This window comes from Coffea arabica, chromosome 10c, assembly GCF_036785885.1.
Source record: "Coffea arabica cultivar ET-39 chromosome 10c, Coffea Arabica ET-39 HiFi, whole genome shotgun sequence".
Taxonomy (NCBI): Eukaryota; Viridiplantae; Streptophyta; class Magnoliopsida; order Gentianales; family Rubiaceae; genus Coffea; species Coffea arabica.
In genome coordinates this window covers 12,964,788-12,983,872 of record NC_092329.1, presented here as the reverse complement: position 1 = coordinate 12,983,872, position 19,085 = coordinate 12,964,788, and the positions used below count along the sequence as shown (strand labels likewise).

Here is a 19,085-nt window from a genome sequence, read left to right as displayed (position 1 = left end):
TCACTGATGACTTCTCTAAATTAATCAACTGTCCAGAAGCATGTTCATAAGCTTGAAGTATATTCATGAGCTCCTCAGCTTGCTGCACCTCCGCACCACAGAATATAAGAGAATCATCCGCAAAGAAGAGATGAGTAATGTTTGGGCCTTGCCTACTAATCCTCATACCTTTTAATCTCTTATCTTCAGCAGCTCTTTGGAGTAAATTTGAAAAGCCTTCAGAGCATATCAAGAACAGGTTCGGTGACAATGGATCACCTTGTCTTATCCCTCTTCCTGGCTTCACATAACCCTTGACTTCTCCATTGCAGTTAAAAGAGTATGACACAGTTTCCATACATCTTGCAATCCAGTGTACCCATTGTTCACAAAAACCCATTTTAAGCATCACATCTTTCAAAAAGTGCCATTCCACTCTATCATAAGCTTTAGCCATGTCTAACTTGATAGCCATGTAACCCTCTTTCCCTTGCCTTTTGTTTTTCAGATAATGCATATATTCCTAAGCTATGATCACATTATCAAGTATTTGTCTATCAGGAATGAAAGCCGACTGATTTTTGCTGATACATTTATCAAGGACTGGTTTAAGTCTGTTAGCAAGGATTTTTGAGATGATCTGGCACAACACACTACACAGACTTATTGGCCTATAGTTTTTCAAACTTGTAGGATTTAAGATCTTGGGTATAAGAGATATAATGGTATGATTAATGGATTTCAACATACAACCAGACAGGAAAAAGTCTTGGACTGCCTTGACAACATCCTTTTTTATCACAGTCCAGAATTTTTGAAAGAATAGTGGAGTCATTCCATCTACACCCGGAGCTTTATCCGGGTTCATAGAAAAAATTGCTGATCGAATTTCCTCTTCATGAACTGGTCTGGTCAGATTAGTATTCATCTCCTCAGTAATAGTATGTTTAACACCCCTCAGCACCTCTGAACTGTCTCCTACACCACCACTAGAAAACAGCATGTTATAAAACATGGACATCTCATTGACAAGTTCCTCTTCGTTCCTGGTCCAAGTTCCATTATCTCTTTGGACCTCACTGATCTTATTCCTATTCCGCCTACCCCTCACACTAGCATGGAAAAAACTAGTATTTTTGTCTCCCTCTCTTAACCAGTTTACTCTAGCTTTTTGGCTCCAAAAGGATTCCTCCTCACCATACGCCTTCTTCAATTGCTCCTTGAGCTCAGCCCTTCTGACCCTTTTGTCCTCCACAATGGACCTATCAAGCGTATTCAATTTATCCTTGAGATCAGAGATACTAGCTCTAGAGTTTGCTTGGAAAGTGTTTTTCCACTTTAAAATCTCAATTCTACAATTTCTCACTTTCCTAGTAACTCTAAACATATTGGTTCCCTGCTCCTCCTTACTCCACGCCTGCTCAATAATTTGCTGAATACCTTCCTTTTGAATCCATCTCTTATCAAAATAAAACCTTTTTTTCTTTCTCCTTATTGCTGGATCAGTATCCAGCATGAGCAGACTGTGATCAGAAGCAAAGGATTCAATGTGCTTGCAAATGGCCCTCTCAAACTTCTGGTTCCACTCACAGCTACTTAGACATCTATCCAGACGTTGCCTTACTTCTCCTATATCATCCCAGTGGTTGCTCCAAGTCCAGGGGTGACCCTCAAAGCCAATATCCACTAACCTATTCACAGCAATAAAATCCCTAAAGGCCTTAAAACCTTTCTCCTCTCTCTGGACACCCCCCCATTTTTCTTCATTAGAAATAATATCATTGAAGTCTCCTGCTATCACATACTTCTCCCCCCATAAACTGCTCCTATCCTTCAACACTTTCCATTGTTGTTTTCTAATATGAGAATCACAACTTGCATACACTCCTATAAACCACCATTTCTCCATGGGATCTCTTCCTCCTATTTTAGCTTCTATAGTGAAAGCAGTTTGGATAGTCTTCATGACTCTAACCCCATCATTCCAAAGGAGGCACATGCCACCTGATCTATGCATAGCTTCAGTAACCACCATATTGTCAAACTTCAGCCAGCTTTTGACTCTACTCATATAATGATCCCTATTCTTAGTCTCACTCAGAAAAATGATATCTGGGGAGAAGAGGTTATTAACCTCCCTCAGATGGGGAATTGTCAAGGGGCTCCCCACTCCTTGACAATTCCACACCATAACCCTCATTTACCCATGGGGGCCCCATTAGGGAAGGACCCCACCTCTACTTGGTTAGCCTCTAACACCACCATCATCTCAAAGGATTTAGTCTTCTTACAGTTCTGGTTCTCACTTCCATCGCACTCCATATCATCACCTATCATCATTGTTTTCCTTTTCCCCCCACCAACTTGATTGCTGCCTTGGTTAGTCACCTCCCTAAGAGGCCTTCTAGATTTAGAAGGGGGAGACACTTTTCTGTTCAACCTTTTAGATTGCTTCCTGATTGCCTCCTGTATCTTACCATTCTTGGTACTCGTCTCATGTTTCATCAGCCTAGTCTCTAGTCCTCCCTCCACAGTACTAGTACTATCTACCACGGGAGTTCCACCTATATTGTCCTCCTCCATTGCAGTCATACCACTCACAATGGAGTTCAAAGCTGCACCTATTCCTTGTGCTCTTCCCTGTTCATTCTTAGCAGCCTCTATATGTTCCTGCTCCTCTTGTTGCTTATTAGCTCCTTCTGAAAGTTCTTCCTTTTGAGAAATAACAGTCTGATCAACATCAATCCTCAACACATCAAGGTCTTCCGAAATGTCCTGTCTACCTGCCTTTTCTTTCTCCAAGACCTTATTCAATTCTAAGTGATTCTTCTCCAGCACACTACTCGACTGATCCCTTTCAACTAATTCCCCATTCAGAAACTTCCAATACCGTTTATCCTTATCAATATCAGTTTTGGTTTGCCTAGTCTGAGTGATTCCTTTAACTGTTCCTGCTCTCAACCAGGGGCCAAACTGATTATCCACATTCCTTCCTGAACTTTCCTGCTGTTTGGTGCATGTCCTTTCACCATGCCCTACAAATCCACAGTTATAACAAAAATCAGGACAACGTTCATACTTAAAGGCTACCCAGATCATTGTTCCTTCGGTTTTAACTATGGTTCCTCTCAGCAGTGGTTTAGAAAGATCCATAGTCACAAACATCTTCAAGTGCCTTCCTTCCTTTCCCCCCATTTGGGGAATTATAACATCCTTAACCTGTTTGAAAACGGCCCCTATCTTTCGACCAACTTCTTTCGAAATCCAATGCATCGGTAAATTCCACACTTGCACCCACACAGGAGCCAATTTGAACGCTTCCACATCTCCTTCTATTCCTTCCTTCCACCTGTTCAAGACCAACATTTGGTTATCTATAACCCACGGCCCTCCTTCCAAGATCCTTTCCCTATCCACAAGGTTTGGTATATTGAACTGGAAAAGATTTGGTCCTAGCTCTACCACCCCCAAATTTTTGGGGTACCCCCAGGCTACCGTGGCAAACCCTTTCACCCCAGTAAAACTAGCTACCTTTTCACTCATAATCCTCCCTATTATGCTATCCTTACACTCCCTGACACCACTTTCCAGGTCCCCTAAGTCCAGCGTAGCTCCAGAGAGCTCATTCCCTGCCAGAGAAAACTTCTGCATCATGTCACTCAAGTCCGACTCCATAGCAACAATCAGAGATACTACGGGTAAAAAACCACACCTGGTTAAGGAGATGAGTACACCGACACAAACCTCAGAAGAGACTGAAGAAGGCGACAAGAAAGAAAGGATCAGGCTCCAAAGCTCGACAAAGCTCAGAGCTTGAACACAACACAACTAACAGAAACACACCAAAGGAGCAACAGAAAATAAAAAAATAAAAAACAGCAGCTTTACCCACAATACCCAAATACTGAAAGAGAACAAGCTAAAAATACACGCACAGCTTCAAACCTGGAGATAAGGCTGCGGGAATCAGAGTACGCTATCAAGTTCGACATGGCCTGCTGCTTTATACATACGACTCATGCAAACCTCAGTCCTGAGACCAACCCCACCACTAAATTGTCATCATTAACACTTGCATTTACTATGTCCGAGCAACAATCTATAGTTTTTGGAACTTAGGAAGGTTGTTGATTTTAGTGCTTTGCCGGGAAACGAGAGAGTCTAAAAGTTTGAAAACTTCTGAAAACCCACCAGTAGGGGGAAAGTTCTCTCAAGGAGAGAGAAAAGTTCTCTCAAGCAGAGAGAAAAAAAACTACTGTATCCTCTGATGAAAATTGATTTTTTGGCTTGCACAAGAAATGAAGAACTGTTTGTTGGTCTATGATTTCGAGCATGATTTGCGTATGGTGTTTAATGTAGAAGTTGTCACAGTAGCCTCGGACGTCTTCAAGGGGTTGCTCACGCTACGAGTCTATGACATAATGAAGATGTCAGGGAAAGACTTCCAAGTCCGCCCTAGTCTTCCCATTTATTCATTTTTTTAAAAAAAATGATTAATCATACTTCATACATAATTTTCACTTGATATGTGTATAAATTCACAAATGTGTTTTTGGATAGAACGTATGTCATGAAAGTCATTAAGATATATGTTTGTAATGCACATCTTCTAATATTTAATCCGTGGAATCCAATATTTCAGTAATTGTGTGTTAGTGTATTTCTCTCTAAAATTCATTCTCTCTTTCTTCTCTTTAAGGCTCCTCTAACGAAAATGGCCTTCAGATCTAATCTTTCTCCATAGGAGGGAACCGTTTTTTATACCTTTTATTTGCTTTTTTAAAATAAATTCCCTCTAGCGAGGAATTTTCTTTGCTAGCATTTCTTGGTAAGTATTTCTTCTCTCCTAATTTTTTCTAGTGAAAATTTTATTCTATCCTAGGATTTCCCTTGTAAGAAATTTTTTCCTTTTTTTCTCTTTTTCTATGAGATTTGAGATTTCATATGGTTTGCTAGATTTGAAAATTTTAACATCTACCATGTTAGCTGAATTTCTCCTTGGGCTTCAATCATTTTTTAGCAAATGTCATTTTTAAAAACATGCACAAATCTTTTGAGTTATAGTGATTCACCTGGATGCAGGGAAGATGTTTTCGAGATTTAATGTTTTTCATATTCATTAATATCTATTTGCTCAATAGATAGATTGAGATTTCATATTATTTACTAGTTTTGGAATTTCTCACATCTCCTATGACAACTAAATTTCTCTTTGAGTTTTAAGCATTTTTATCAGATGATTGTTGGAAAATATGCACAAATCTATTGGACTGCAATGATTTATTGTTTTGGAGCTTCTACGTATGTTATATTTATATATATATATATATATATATATATATGTATATATATAAAAATTAAAAAAGACAAAAGATGCTAAGGACTAATGGCATTTGCCATTCTGTCATTGGCAATCCATGCTATATCCTAAGTTACCAAGCATTTTAGGTATATGACAAAAATCTTCTTGAATTACCAAACTATCTTTAGAAAGAAAAAGAAAATACAAAATTAATGATATACTTCATTCGAACTCAATCATTTCATGAAATCCTAATTACCAGTAAGGCCATATTACTTTTTTTCGATTCCACAGTATTCATCTTTTCAGTCATAACCAAACCCTAGATCCTGAGCACTTCTATGGCAAAGAAAAAATGAAGGAAGACAAGTGCACAATTTGATAGGTTGACTAAAGATCAGAAGTGTTCAAAATATTCACCAAAACAAAATGCATATGACATTGTCTCTACGTTCATTATTCTACTTAGAATTTCAAGCAACAAATTTCCCAATAGTAGTTTAATTTTTTTGAACGACAACTTCATCATTTTGTTGCGTATAGTATCGATAGAAAAAGAGTGGGATTAGCAATAATGGAAATCAGCCAAAAGCTTTGAGATGATAGCTTCTTAATTCTCTTCTAGTACATAAATATTATGATATGATTTTATTGTTTGCTCAATAAATCAATAGGATTTATATCAGGGAAATTAACTTTTATTAGTAGTGATAAAAGTCAAAAAATATGAATTTTTCATGCAAAAATTGAAAATGTCAACACAAAATTCCATCTACAGCTGTCAACTCCATTAAGAACTATTACATGCTATGTACATGATAATTTTCTGGAACGATTATAGTGAAGATACAACATAGAATTGTATGTGCTTGTCCACTACAGCTGCTGGAGAGTTTTTGTGTGTGACTCTGACCAATAGCAAGCAAAGAGGATGAAGAATACTCGTCTACATCTTCTATGAGTACTTCACCCACAGAAACATAGAGTCACTAAAAACATAAACCATTGAAGCCGGCACAAATGAGAAAATAGAAGTACATTAGAGATTTTAGCCAATGGAACACTTTCAAAAGTCTATTTACATTTTATTGTATATCTTATCAAATATCTTCCTTTCAATGGATGATTAACTTCCACAAATATAGAGTAGCCTCTTACTTGAAAGGTTCTATTTAACGAGTGCTAAATGGGCACTCGTTAAAATATATTTCAGGTGTTAGATTTTCAAAAAAATTAAGATTAATTTGAGAAAGTGTATAAATACAAGGAAAGGTGGTAATTGTTAGAGTGCATCTATACATGGTAAATTAGGTGAAATGTAGGTGGGTTGACGAGTGTCAATTGAGCACCCTTAAGAAAAACTCTACTTGAAAAAGTTAAACAAAAAAGGAAAAAATCATATAAGGCCATTTCTCAATGCACAAGAGAATAAGACTTTATCTCGAAAACATTATTAGGGCCTGCAAAAAATTGTAACTGCAAATTCAAACACAACTAGACTGTGAATTAAAAATAAAAAAATAGGACAACATGATTAGAAGCAAATCTAAAAGCTCTTGATAAACGCACAGTCAATGATGCAGAGAATGATGAAAAGACAAGCGATGACCATTGTTACATTGTATTAGGATGGAGAAAAAGCAGAAGAGAAAAATCTAGCTAAAATCAAGGGATTGGGTGAGAAAGAAGGCTGTAAATATGGGGGCAAATTATCCGTTTGACCTTTGAACTTTTAGTTTAAGTAAAATTAAGCCCTCAAACTATTTGTAGTAGTCAATTTTCTGCCCTTGAGCTTATAAAATTGGGAATTGGGAACCCGTAGCCCTTTTGGATAGTTTATCCAGTTTTGCAACTCGAAATCAAATCACCCGAATTTCAGTATCATCCCAGTACATTTACCTCCATTTTCAGCATCCCAGCATAGATTCCACCTCTTTTTTTCTCTATAAGTATCATTATTACAGTGACTAACCATCTCACCACAAGTACGCTTACAAAAAACTTATTCAACCATTTCTGCCACTATAGATGCTCCTCTATTTCTCTTAATTTTGCTTTCAACTTAACAGCTTTTGCCTCAGATCTTGATGCTGCAATTTCAAATTTCTCTTTTTGCTTTTCTATTGCATTAATCCTCCTTAGAAGGCCCCGTATCAACTCAATAGAATGACAGCACATCTCCTTGTCAATTCAATCCCAATATCCACAGTTACCAACTTCTTGTGAGCAAACGGCATACCTTCTCTCTAGGTTTCTATCAATCCATGAAATAATCATCTTTGTAACTTTACCACAAGGACAAATAGGAAGCGGAGGGCTGCAATATTTGGACATTTTTGCTTGTTTTGTGGCACAATTCTCTGCCTTCCCTCTGCAACTCATTTGTTGAGATCTATTAGCGATTCGGGTTAGGAAAAGGGAAGAAGATGAAATTGTTCACTTTTTGCTTGTTTCTATGCAGACAACGGACCTTTCTTTAAAGCATACTGTCATTCGTGCGATTTGACTTTTCGATTGCAAAACGAGATAAACTAGCCAAAAGGGTCACATGTTCCCAATTTTACAAGTTCGAGGGCTAAAAGTTGACTGCAAATAGTTAGAGGGTTTAATTTTACTGAAACTAAAAGTTCAAGAGCCAAATGGATAATTTACCCATAAATATGGAGAAAATTCTTGAGACCGCTTCTCAAGAATTTTAAGATTTAGTGGGCTGCTGAGTTACTTAGATAATTAAATTAAAGTATTGCGGAAACAAAATTCGTTCAAGGCTAAAAAACAGATCAAGGCTGTCTTTCCACGTATCCCAAAACAATTTTTCTGCATTAAGGTCTGATAAATAAATTTAAAAATGTGTATACTTATTTGAGCATAATGTGTATACTTATTTGAGCTACAAAAGGCTAAAATGATGGTCTCAAATTGCTGGCATTAAAAAAACTATATAGTCGTAACAATAGGAAATAATTCACTTCACTAAAGGACATTAAAAACTTATTAACAACTACTAAATGATTAGTTACCATAAACTTCCTGAAAACCAAGTTTTGACGATAAATAGGAAACTTCACAAGCAAATTTAAGGGAATGAAAGTAAATCGGCACAATGACCAACAGTTAATAACTCTTTCCATCGTGAACACACTCTACCAACACATAAAGATTCAAATGGCCGTTTTAGACAAACCTCTGCATCAGACTCTTGTACAACGAATTTAACCAAATTAACAGAATTGTTCCAAGCGACAAAATTAACCCTTAGTGGTTCAAATGAAATTGAAAAACATCAACCTAGCTTTGAAATTTGAAGATGGGAGGACAGACCTAACGAAAGAAAAAGAAAAGCCAGCCCGTTGAACATTCGTTAGGACCTATTTGGGATTGCTATCCTTTTGCTAAAAAAGTGTTTTTTGAGGATAAAAATACTACTATTTAAAAGTCGGCCTTTTGGTCATTAAAGCGTTTTTAGCATAAATTCAAAATTGGCGCTTTTAGGGCAACTTTTACATTGCAAAAAATAAAAACTAACTTTAGCTATTTTATTATAAATTTTGAACTACAATTATCAAATTAAAAAAGTACTTATGTAAGTATGCACCTAAATGATATGATTAAACACTTAATAAATAGTTTGACCAAAAGCTCTACCAATTGAAAGGCTTTTAGACAAGTTACTGCAATCCCAAATGAGATCTTAATAAAAAAATTACTAAAAGCGCAACCAGTCTTTAAAGCTAAAAGATAAGAAGGGTGAACATGTTCCAATGTCAAATAATTGCTTTCAACGAGGTACTTAAAAGCACAAGCAGCAGGTGAAGCCAAACTACCTTTTTTATATAGTATAAAGATATTTCTCTTGCTGTGTCTCCATCCCAATTTGGTTGACTTGATTAGTTGAGACATCTTCCACTATTTAACTCCAAAAAAAGACGGCAACAAAGTATAGTCTAGTTAATAATAAGACACTTCACCTATAATCGAATAATTAAGAAAGTAAGTGAAGAACTATTATTAATTCTCTAAAAATTAAAAAATTAAAAACTCCAAAAAGACAAAAAAATAAAAGCTTTGTACCCTGTCCTGGCTTTCATTGCGGCGTCTCTGACTCAATTAGTCAAATTATAATTGCTTGCTCTTGCCTGCCACTTAAAAACGGTTAATTGCAATATATGCCATTGAACTACTATAATGTTTCGGTCTGCTCCTCTCATTAAATCTGTCAATTGCAGCAAGTTAGCATATTAAAATATCAATCAATAGCACGTACATTTTTTTTTCTCTTTTGGTCAAACGTCCATTTTGTATTTTAAAGAACTAACTTGAAAATACAAGAGTTAGTTACAAAACAGAGCAACTGCTCTTCTATCATTTTGTGCTGCTTCTCTAGGCGCCACAGGGAAATCAGATTCCCATTGAACATCTTTAGTGACTCTAACTGCAAATTTTGCATTTCTATGACTACAATCATTTCCAACTCTACGGGTAAAGGAAAGCCGCAGAGTCGAAGCAACATCCTCAGCTTTGCTATATCTTCCAGGATAGTGCCTATGATGCTATTATTCAGCCATTTACGTTGTAATCTGTCAATGATAAATTTGCAATCAGATTCAATATCAATTTTGCTCCATCTTTCTTCCTTAGCCAGAGTCATAGAATCTACTTGAATTCACTTAAAATCCGTGAATTTATTGCCATATTTTTTAATATAAAGACTGGACAGGAGCTGCCTTTGTAGTGGGAACCTCTGGCTTTAAGGCTCTTTTGTGTCACGGCACTGGCAGCGCTTGTCAGTCAAGGACCAAGTGCTGTTTTTTTTTCCCCTTTTTTGAAAAAATAAAATCACAGTAGGAAAATGACAAATCAGGCTTTACGTGAATTCGAGCATCAAAATGTTGAATTGTTTGGTCTACGAGGTCACCAAAATCAATCAAACATGTTGAAAAATGTTACAAGTCAGTAGCATTCATGAAATTGCCAGTCTGCTGTACAAAATCCATAGGCATAGCTATTTATAATTTGATCCCCCATGAAGAAAGAGGACAACAGGAAACTGTAAAAGAAAAAGATAAATACATAAAATCAACTTAAGTTTCCTGTGGACAATAAATATGTTGATACTGGCAAGAAAATTCTCATCTGCCATCATTTATCGGCAAAAGAACATGTGTTTTGGGGCTAAGAATGATCGTAACATCACTAAGAAGGGATCCCATCTCCTCTAAAACTGTTGCAGGATGTTGTACCCACGAATGCCTCGCTGATAGACTCATTCCTTCTAATTCCAATGCTACTTCTTTCATGGTTGGCCTGTCTTCCCCCTTCACATTTAAGCATCTTTTTGCCAGCATAGCAACTTCTTTCAGCTGCTCTGCATTTCTTTCAGTGTCGATATTATCATCCAGAACTTCAAACAAACGGTTATCCTTTATTGAAGAAAGAAAATAACTCGCCAGAGTTCTCTCCCTTGCAGATCTTTCAAAGCACAGTACCTTCTTTCCTGTCAATAGCTCCACAAGAACAACCCCAAAGCTATAGACATCACTCTTCTCTGTTAATTGACTCGTCTGCAGGTACTCAGGGTCTAAGTAGCCAATTGTTCCTTGCACCATTGTCGGTATCTCAGATTCAATCATGGGTACCAATCTTGATGTTCCAAAGTCTGACACTTTCGCGGTGTATTTATCATCTAGGAGTATGTTGACCGACTTTATGTCTCGATGAATAATAGGAGGAGAAGCAGCAGAATGCAAATATGAAAGCGCCCCTGCAGTTTCTGTGGCTATCCTCAAACGAGTATCCCAGCATAGAACCGAGGCCTTGGCTTTGTCCTGCATATGATCGAAAAGTGTTCCATTGTTGATGAATTCATAAACTAGCAAAGGGACTTCCATTTCTAAACAACATCCAAGGAGCTTGACCACATTTCTGTGATTGATTTGGGAGAGAACTATAACTTCATTGATGAAGTGGTCAATTTGGGATCTATCAACTACTCTAGATTTCTTGATTGCTACTACAGTGCAATCTGTCAAGTTTCCTTTGTAAACTGTGCCATAGCTTCCTTGGCCAATGACCCTTTTTTCATCAAAGTTGTTGGTTGCTTTTTCAAGTTCTTTAGCAGTGAATATCTTGGCAATATTTGTGCAGTCTTTTTGCTTGATTAGTTCCTGTTGCAGGAGCAAACCACCATTTTCTTGAAAGAATTTTTGCTTTTCGATGATTAGCTTTCTTCTCTTGAATTCAAAGTATAACCAGGAGCCAAATGCAAGTAGAGCTGCTGTGACGAGCGCAATACCTGCAGGTAAGTTGTTTCCACAAAAATAATAAAAATAATAATAAGAAATATTCTTGGAAAACATAGTTACTTGAATGATCATAAAAATATAGCTATTCATCAAGATCAGCAAGAAGGTCTTGAGTTGTTCAGACTTCAGAACATGATGCATGAGTAGATGTACAATTTTAATGTGAATAATTTCAGCTTTCTTGGAAAAAAGTTTGGTGAATGATAGCGTTTACTTTCAAGAATTGGCATTTCAGAACATTCAATTTTCCAAAGTTTCAATTGGAAGTTAACCCTTGTTTCTTGCAGTCTCGAGAAGTTAACCCCTTTACAAAAGGTTTAAGATCCAATTATCCTACGTACTTGAAGATCTTTATGGTTAATAACATATCAGATTTTTCATTACCACATCATCATTAGAAAACATATGATAGGAAAGTCAATCATGTCAGAAGTAAACTCAAATCAACATTGGTGATGGTATTTTCTTTTCAAATCTGTTATCCTTACTAAATAACACAAAAGCGGAACAGTAGACATGGTTCTGACCTGCAATAATCCTAGTAACAAGTAGCTGCTGGTTTTTCCTTTTGGGGAGGCAAGGTGATATCTTCCCATCACCCTGATATCCATTTGGGCAAGAACATTTATTGCCGCCTATTTCATTTTTGCAGAGGCTTTTGAATGTGCAGGTATTAAGATTTTCATCTTGACACTCATCAATATCTGCAAAAAACATAATAAGATTGGAAGGCACCAATAGAAAAACAAAATAACGTGAATGGCATTTGGCATCCCAATTAGTCGATTCTGTACCTTGACAAGCAATGTAAGGGTTGCCTTCATAGCCCTCAAGGCAAGAACATCTATATCCAGGATAACTATCAGGTTCAGGATCGTTTATGCACTTGCTGTTTTTCTGGCAGGCATAGGTATCCAAGTTCTTTTGAGCAATTTCACAAGTCTCATTCCCAATAGTCCAATCAAGCGCTACAGGGAGTTTATTCACATTTTCTATATCCCTCAATAGATCCATAGAGAAGTTGAACCCACCTTGTTCAACAACAAAGACTGAGCTGCAGGGATTAAAGTTCTCAACAACTGAGTGGTTACGGAAGCTCCCCACCGACAAACTAAACTCTGATGTCCCTTTTGGGATGGATGTCTGGCAGCACCCTCCACCTGAACATATCCCATCAACAACTTCCTCTGTGCTGTAGCAGATAGACATGCATCCAGTAGTATACCCCTGAACACCATGAAAACCTTTGATAAAACCGTATGTGTCACAACCTACTGCTGTAAACTTGTTGAGGGTATGGTTTAGGGTGAATTTTGCGAGTGAAAATGTGGTTACCATATGTTTGCTGGGCACCACACTGGATTGACTAAAACATTTGCGTGCAACGAATTGCAGGACATGTATTTGACCTTCAAGGGATATTCTTGTAACATCGATTTCACTGAATTGCGAAATTGGTTTAGGAGGATTGAAGGAGGTGTTACAGATGATCTGGAAAGGTTCATCAAGATAACATCCTTCAGTCATGCCAAAAGGGTAGGGGATTTCAACGTTCCCACAGCTACTATTGCAGCCTGGTTTGGCTATAGGAAACGCTGCAGCTGATGCAACCACTATTCTTGAAAACAAGATTGCCAAAATTACTACAAGTATAAGCTGAGCACCACATAATCGTTTGCAACACCATTGATGAAACTTGTACCAAAATTGTGAGATTATCAGTTTCTTGAACATTTTATTTGGGTTGCAGGCCTTGGAGACTTGGTCCATTGACAGGAAACAATTGCAAAAAGTTAACTAAAATGTGTGAGACAAAGACTAAAGACGTTTGTACGAGGAGTCTGTGATTGGTCAGCCCGTATGAATACTGGCCGGCTGAGAGTTCTACTTACTTTTGACATATAACCAATTCTAAATTTATTCTGAGATCCCAAGCCAAGAGACAAATGTAGTTACACCATAAATTCAGGGTTTTACAGATTATCTGTACCTGCCAGTTGTTTTTTTCCTTTTTTATTCGTTAGATTACATAGCAGGAATGTTCGGCATCGAATTATTGGTTGCTTTTCAGTATCTTTAGGAAAATGGGCTCAGTAGACTGATTAACAAAACAAAGGATAGACCACACTGATCTACACACAAGATTGTCACGTTTCCAAACATAATTCTTACTAAGCTTTGCAACCAAATAACCTGAAAAAGCACTTTTCACACTAAATTTTACCATGTGTTGCTTGCATATGGATTTTACAAAGCTTCCGTATGAATCAGTGGCGGAACCAGAAAAAATTTTCAATGGGGTAAAAAGTAACTCTAAAATTTTTTACCTACTCATTTTTTAGTTTTTTAAGAAAAAAAAATATTTATCAACAAGTACAAATGATGCATATATTTCACGAAAAACATCAAAAGACAGACTCAAAATTATTACTGTAATAATAATTTTATTTCAAAAGCAAACTAAACCATTTACAATTGCTCATGACGGGTTTTTATATTTTGATAACGGTTTACAACCTTTTCATTTTGAATATCATAATGTATATTTTTCTCAATATAAGTAACTAAACAATTATTCATCCAAGTATCTTCCATTTTATTTTGTAACCGATTCTTCACTATATTCATCATTGAAAAAACTCCTGCTACGGTAGCTGTAACAACAGGTAAAATTAAAGACAACTTTAAAAACATATACATCATTAGATATACAAAATTCCAGGAGACACACTTGAAATTACATCAAATTTTTATAGGTATTATAGAAATTTAAGAGGGACAGTAAAAGCCTATAAATAGGGATGGCAATGGGGCGGGGGACACCTCCCCCAACCCCCACCCCGTTGCATTTTAATTCCCCCCGCCCCCGCCCCGCCCCGCTTCCCCCGTGGGGGCACCCATGGGGTTAAAAAAAATTTATTATATAATTTCATTATAATTAAATTTGAGCAAATAATTAAGTACTAAAATATCAACATATCACCAAATTATTATTCATTATAATTTCACAATTAAAACTCATAAAAATAGTTAAATAAAGGTTATTTGAATACAATCTAATATGATAAAACAAATCTAACTAAAATAATCAAATTTTCACTTTTGATACAAATACAATCACTAAATTTTTTTTTTCACGAATTATAGTAGTATATTATCCTTGGAAGGTAAACCACAAAACTCTTGAGCAGCCTGGAATTATAGTAACATATTCCAAAGCACCTCAAACCAAAAACATCCAAAAGCAGAAATCACAGACTCAGTTTTGTAGGATCTGCCACCATCCGTCAAGCACCCAATTCTGAGAGAGGCTAACCAGCATACAGGGCAGAAAACTACGACACAACAAATAAAACATAGACAAAACTACTGAAGCAGCACATGAAAAGTTTGCATGACACGATTTATTGTAGTAGTAGATTTCATTTGAGGGCCGACCAGCATGAACCCGCACGGTTCATTTGGCACCCTTCTTGGCAGCAGCCTTGGTGACCTTGGCACCAGTAGGAGATATATATATATATATTCAAACAGGTGGCGGGGCGGGAGATGGGGCGGGGGAATATACCCCTGCCCCCCGCCCCGTTTCTAAACGGGGGTAAAAAATTCCCTCCTGCCCTCCCCAACTCCCGACCCAATGAGCTCCCGCGGGGCGGGTGCCCGTCCCCGTTCCCTACCTATAAACTAATAGAAACACAAAATTTCAAGGATACAATTAAAATTATATCAAATTTTTATAGATATCATAGAAATTTAAGGGGACAGTGGGGCCCGTGTCCCAATGCCCCCAGTGTAAATCCGCCAGTGCTCTGAATGGACTACTTTTGGACTTGTGATAAGTTTATAATTGTTATGTGACCTCTTTTTATTTTTTTATTCTTTATTTTTTTTCAACTTGGATTTGGAAAAAGTCTATGCAACTTAACATTGAAATGATGAAACTCGAAGGGGTGTTGCCGTCCCCCTAACCTTGACAAATGTCGAGGCAGTTAAACTTGATTCTCATAAGAAGAAAAACTGCAATGGATTAAGGCAATAATATACACAGTATTATATAGTTTAGGTCGGGAGAGAATTTAACTACTTGAAAGACCAGTTAGTTCTTGTACCATATATCTTTCTACGGTGACTGATTAATTTGTTTGAGTCTCTAATTACTGCTTCTAATATGTGGGATTTCTGAAAGCGTTCTTGAACAGGTTTTGTTTTATATATAAAAGTACATTAATTGAATTTTTCATTATATAAATTCTGATGAAATAAATTATAGGAAAAAAGAGATATTTTTCCTCAACTTTTTTGTTCTGTACAGAAGGAAGTTGACTGATAAGGAGTATGGCTAGGCTAAGGAGATGGAATTTCAACTTATTCTGTAAAAGATAGCGTACCAATTTGGTGTCAAACCGGAATTTCTGACTAATTTTTAGCCTAAATCATGCTCACAATATCACTATTCCAAGTTCATTTTAGCTTTATGTTGAATTTGTTTTTGCCTCTTGCATCTTCTTCTGCCAATTCTATGTATGTAATTATTCTTTGTCCCTTCTTCATTGTCTTTCACAGCCCATTTTGTTCTACAAGGAAGCATAATAATCACTGTTGAGTGCGAACCCTCAACAGAGATCCCTTTCTTCACTTTCTTCTATTTTCATGGTGTTCCCAGTTTGGGCCATTGTAACAGCATGCAAATGCAATAGTTCGTCTCACCACATACACACCAGTTTGAGCCATCTTCGCGGATTCAGGCTAATCAGGATATGACCAAACCATAGTATACTCATTGGTTTCATGACAACAAGTGATGCCAACACTATCTCTGGCATAATGAGCTAATTAAAGTCGCTTCTGATAGAGATGAGTGCTCCTGTTAGAAACTCAATAAGTCAAACTTGATTGAAAAATGCATAAATAAAATTCCAATCAAGTGCAGCTCAGCAAGTGTATCTGCTTTGAATTTTCTCTAATCTTCGCCTTCAGAATGTAGCTTCAGAAAAAACCTGATCTGTGAATAGTCAACTGGATTGATCCCAAATTGCGATGAGCTCAACCAGTATCAAATTTCACAAAAGCTTTTCTAAGCCAAATACCAGATTCTGCGCATGGAAGCACAAAAAAAAAAACTACTACTCAGGGCAGGCAGGGGGAAAAGTAAACAAGCATAGACAACAAAGATAATGCAAGTTAATTTCAGCCACCTTAAAGCGCACTACTCTTCTAATGGCTAGGATTAGGCCTGGCATGAGAGATTGCACATCCGTAATATCATGTTTGATCGTATAGACCTGAATTCAGAAATACCAGAGATGACATTATCACAATTGAAGAAGAGTCTAGTGTTCTGCATTTCCTAGGGCAGTTTAACAATGGATATTCTGCTAACCTCTCCGGGCCTGGAAAAATACACTGTGGTACTAGACGGTAGCCCTGGAACAACTAGGCTGTGCACTCGCACTCCATCTTCTCCAAGAACCTGACCTCGTGCCTAACATGATAACAGAGCCAAGAGGTATTATGTCATCAAGTATGTAATAGGATTGGAATGCTTGTAGCTGTAAATACTAAACAAATGGTAATTGTTTCTTACCTGGACTTCAGTCGAGATATCTTGTCTGTTGTATAACTGACCTATATTGGAGATGTTGTTTGCAATTTGTATTGCATCTTGTGTTGGAAAATCCTGTCAAGCAACAACATCAAATCAAGACAAGCTTGATATACTTCTCCCAGAACAGATGCTCAGAGTCAGAAATCAGAACGGCTCGCTTATTCAACTAGCTGCAGAATCAAAGCATCTGTGAACTTACAGCAGCATTTGCCCTGGATTCAACTATTTCTACATTGTTGTAATGGAAAGAAGCTGAAATCGCAGCTTGCTGAAGGAGTATCGATCCTATTGATAATGTTGGAGCCACCAGACACCCCTGAACATTACATTCCTAATTACCATGAGAATACTGCTTAATTTATGTCGAATAGAAAATTGAATTAATCAGTTCTTGCCTACATAAGTATCCTTGTACAAATCACAGGTAAATTTTTCATACCATGTAACGTGTATGTTTCTTAGGAGAAGTTCAGGATACACAGAATTTGATAGCTAAAACAGTAGAATTACAATGATTCAATAACATAAATCTCACCCTGAGCTCACCATGCTGGCCTTTTCACAGAATGATGACAATGCCATCACTGTGTCCTGTTTGATGCGGGGCACATAAACCACACTATTCATGCCAAATGCTGTTGCCTATTTTGTACCACAGGCAAGAACACAACAAAAGACTAGTCAATTCCCAGGATTATGTAATGTACTGAGAGTAACAGAATTGAAACATATCACTTTTGCCATCTGTTTTGATGCTGGAGTTTATCTAGAATGGACCTGTTTAACGTTGTCATAGACTGTTGTAGGATCAGTGAAATCAACAACAACTGCCATTCCTTTAGACTGCAAACAAGGTCCTAACCATGTAAACAATCGATTTTGTTACCAAAGAAATGCATTTTCCTTTAACTTGATTTCTGTGTTGTTACCTGAGATATGGAACCCAAGACCATGGTAAGGTCGTTCATTATAGGAATTTCCAAAGCCTCTTCCATGTCACAGACCTGAAAGTGTAATTAAATAAGGATCACCAAACAAAATTAAATAAACCAGAAAAGTTGTAAGAAAAAAAACAATAATGATTCAATATAAGTGGGAAAGAAGAGAACCTTTCCAATATCTTCTCCAACAAGGTAGGAATCCACTGCACCCGCCACTTCCATCCCTCTTGCTTTTGTAACAGCAACTACAGCTGCTCTTCCTATTTCCTTGGCTGCCCCATTTACGATTACCTCTTCCCCATGATACAAAATGTATTTAAAAAAGAAAAAACTCTTAGCTTCTTTTTATTACTCTAATGCATGCAAATTAAGCATACCTGATAAAATTTCTGCAATTGCAAATAAAGTTCTACCTTGATGTTGCTTTGTCCTCCAGGCTGCATTGAACACGAGATGGACGGTGCCACGATTTTCTTGACATTTTGGAGACTGGTCGTATAGCTTATGGGATGAGAATGGCAGCTCAAGGCTGCCATGGATGCTAAAAGCCTCTCTCGCTGTAAAGAAGAGGGTGTGGTTATAGAAACGGATAAGTTATATTTCTGGCGATGTTTTGCGTTGTTTCTCAGGATAAGGTTTCTGCTCTTTTATTGTCTTCCTTGGTCCTTTAATTATCAGGCCAATTTCAGGAATACTTAATACTAATAGCATTCATTCTTTACCCTATGTTGATCAAGTCATCACCACAATGCCATTTGAGCTTTGATGGTCACCAATTATTCCAAAAGCTGTGTAATTGCAACCTTAAAATTGATATGAACAAATAAAGGACTAACTCTACTCTGCACCCCCTAAACTTGTACCACTTTCTCGCTTTAACTCTAAACTTCAATTTTAGACAATTTGTACCTTCTAGTCCCAAGTTTGTCCCATTTAAGTATAATCAATAATTATGT

At 37.1% G+C, this 19,085-nt stretch overlaps 2 protein-coding genes across 2 annotated transcripts; both read right to left on the bottom strand.

The window, feature by feature from the left end:
* Positions 1 to 10,367: 10,367 nt before the first annotated feature.
* On the bottom strand, positions 10,368 to 13,327 carry LOC113713918 (wall-associated receptor kinase 2-like). The gene is made up of 3 exons (XM_027237726.2): positions 12,378 to 13,327; positions 12,111 to 12,287; positions 10,368 to 11,573 (listed from the first exon to the last, which is right to left on the bottom strand). Exons 1-3 carry the CDS (start codon positions 13,315 to 13,317, stop codon positions 10,411 to 10,413), a joined length of 2,280 nt encoding a protein of 759 aa, XP_027093527.2. The 5' UTR covers positions 13,318 to 13,327; the 3' UTR covers positions 10,368 to 10,410.
* A 3,014-nt stretch (positions 13,328 to 16,341) lies between these two features.
* LOC113713216 (dihydrodipicolinate reductase-like protein CRR1, chloroplastic) lies at positions 16,342 to 18,762 on the bottom strand. The gene is made up of 10 exons (XM_027236882.2): positions 18,543 to 18,762; positions 18,298 to 18,420; positions 18,118 to 18,192; positions 17,966 to 18,031; positions 17,735 to 17,830; positions 17,388 to 17,504; positions 17,168 to 17,260; positions 16,964 to 17,065; positions 16,779 to 16,865; positions 16,342 to 16,676 (listed from the first exon to the last, which is right to left on the bottom strand). The coding sequence occupies exons 1-10, from the start codon at positions 18,663 to 18,665 to the stop codon at positions 16,644 to 16,646; spliced, it is 915 nt and encodes a 304-aa protein (XP_027092683.1). The 5' UTR covers positions 18,666 to 18,762; the 3' UTR covers positions 16,342 to 16,643.
* Positions 18,763 to 19,085: the final 323 nt, after the last annotated feature.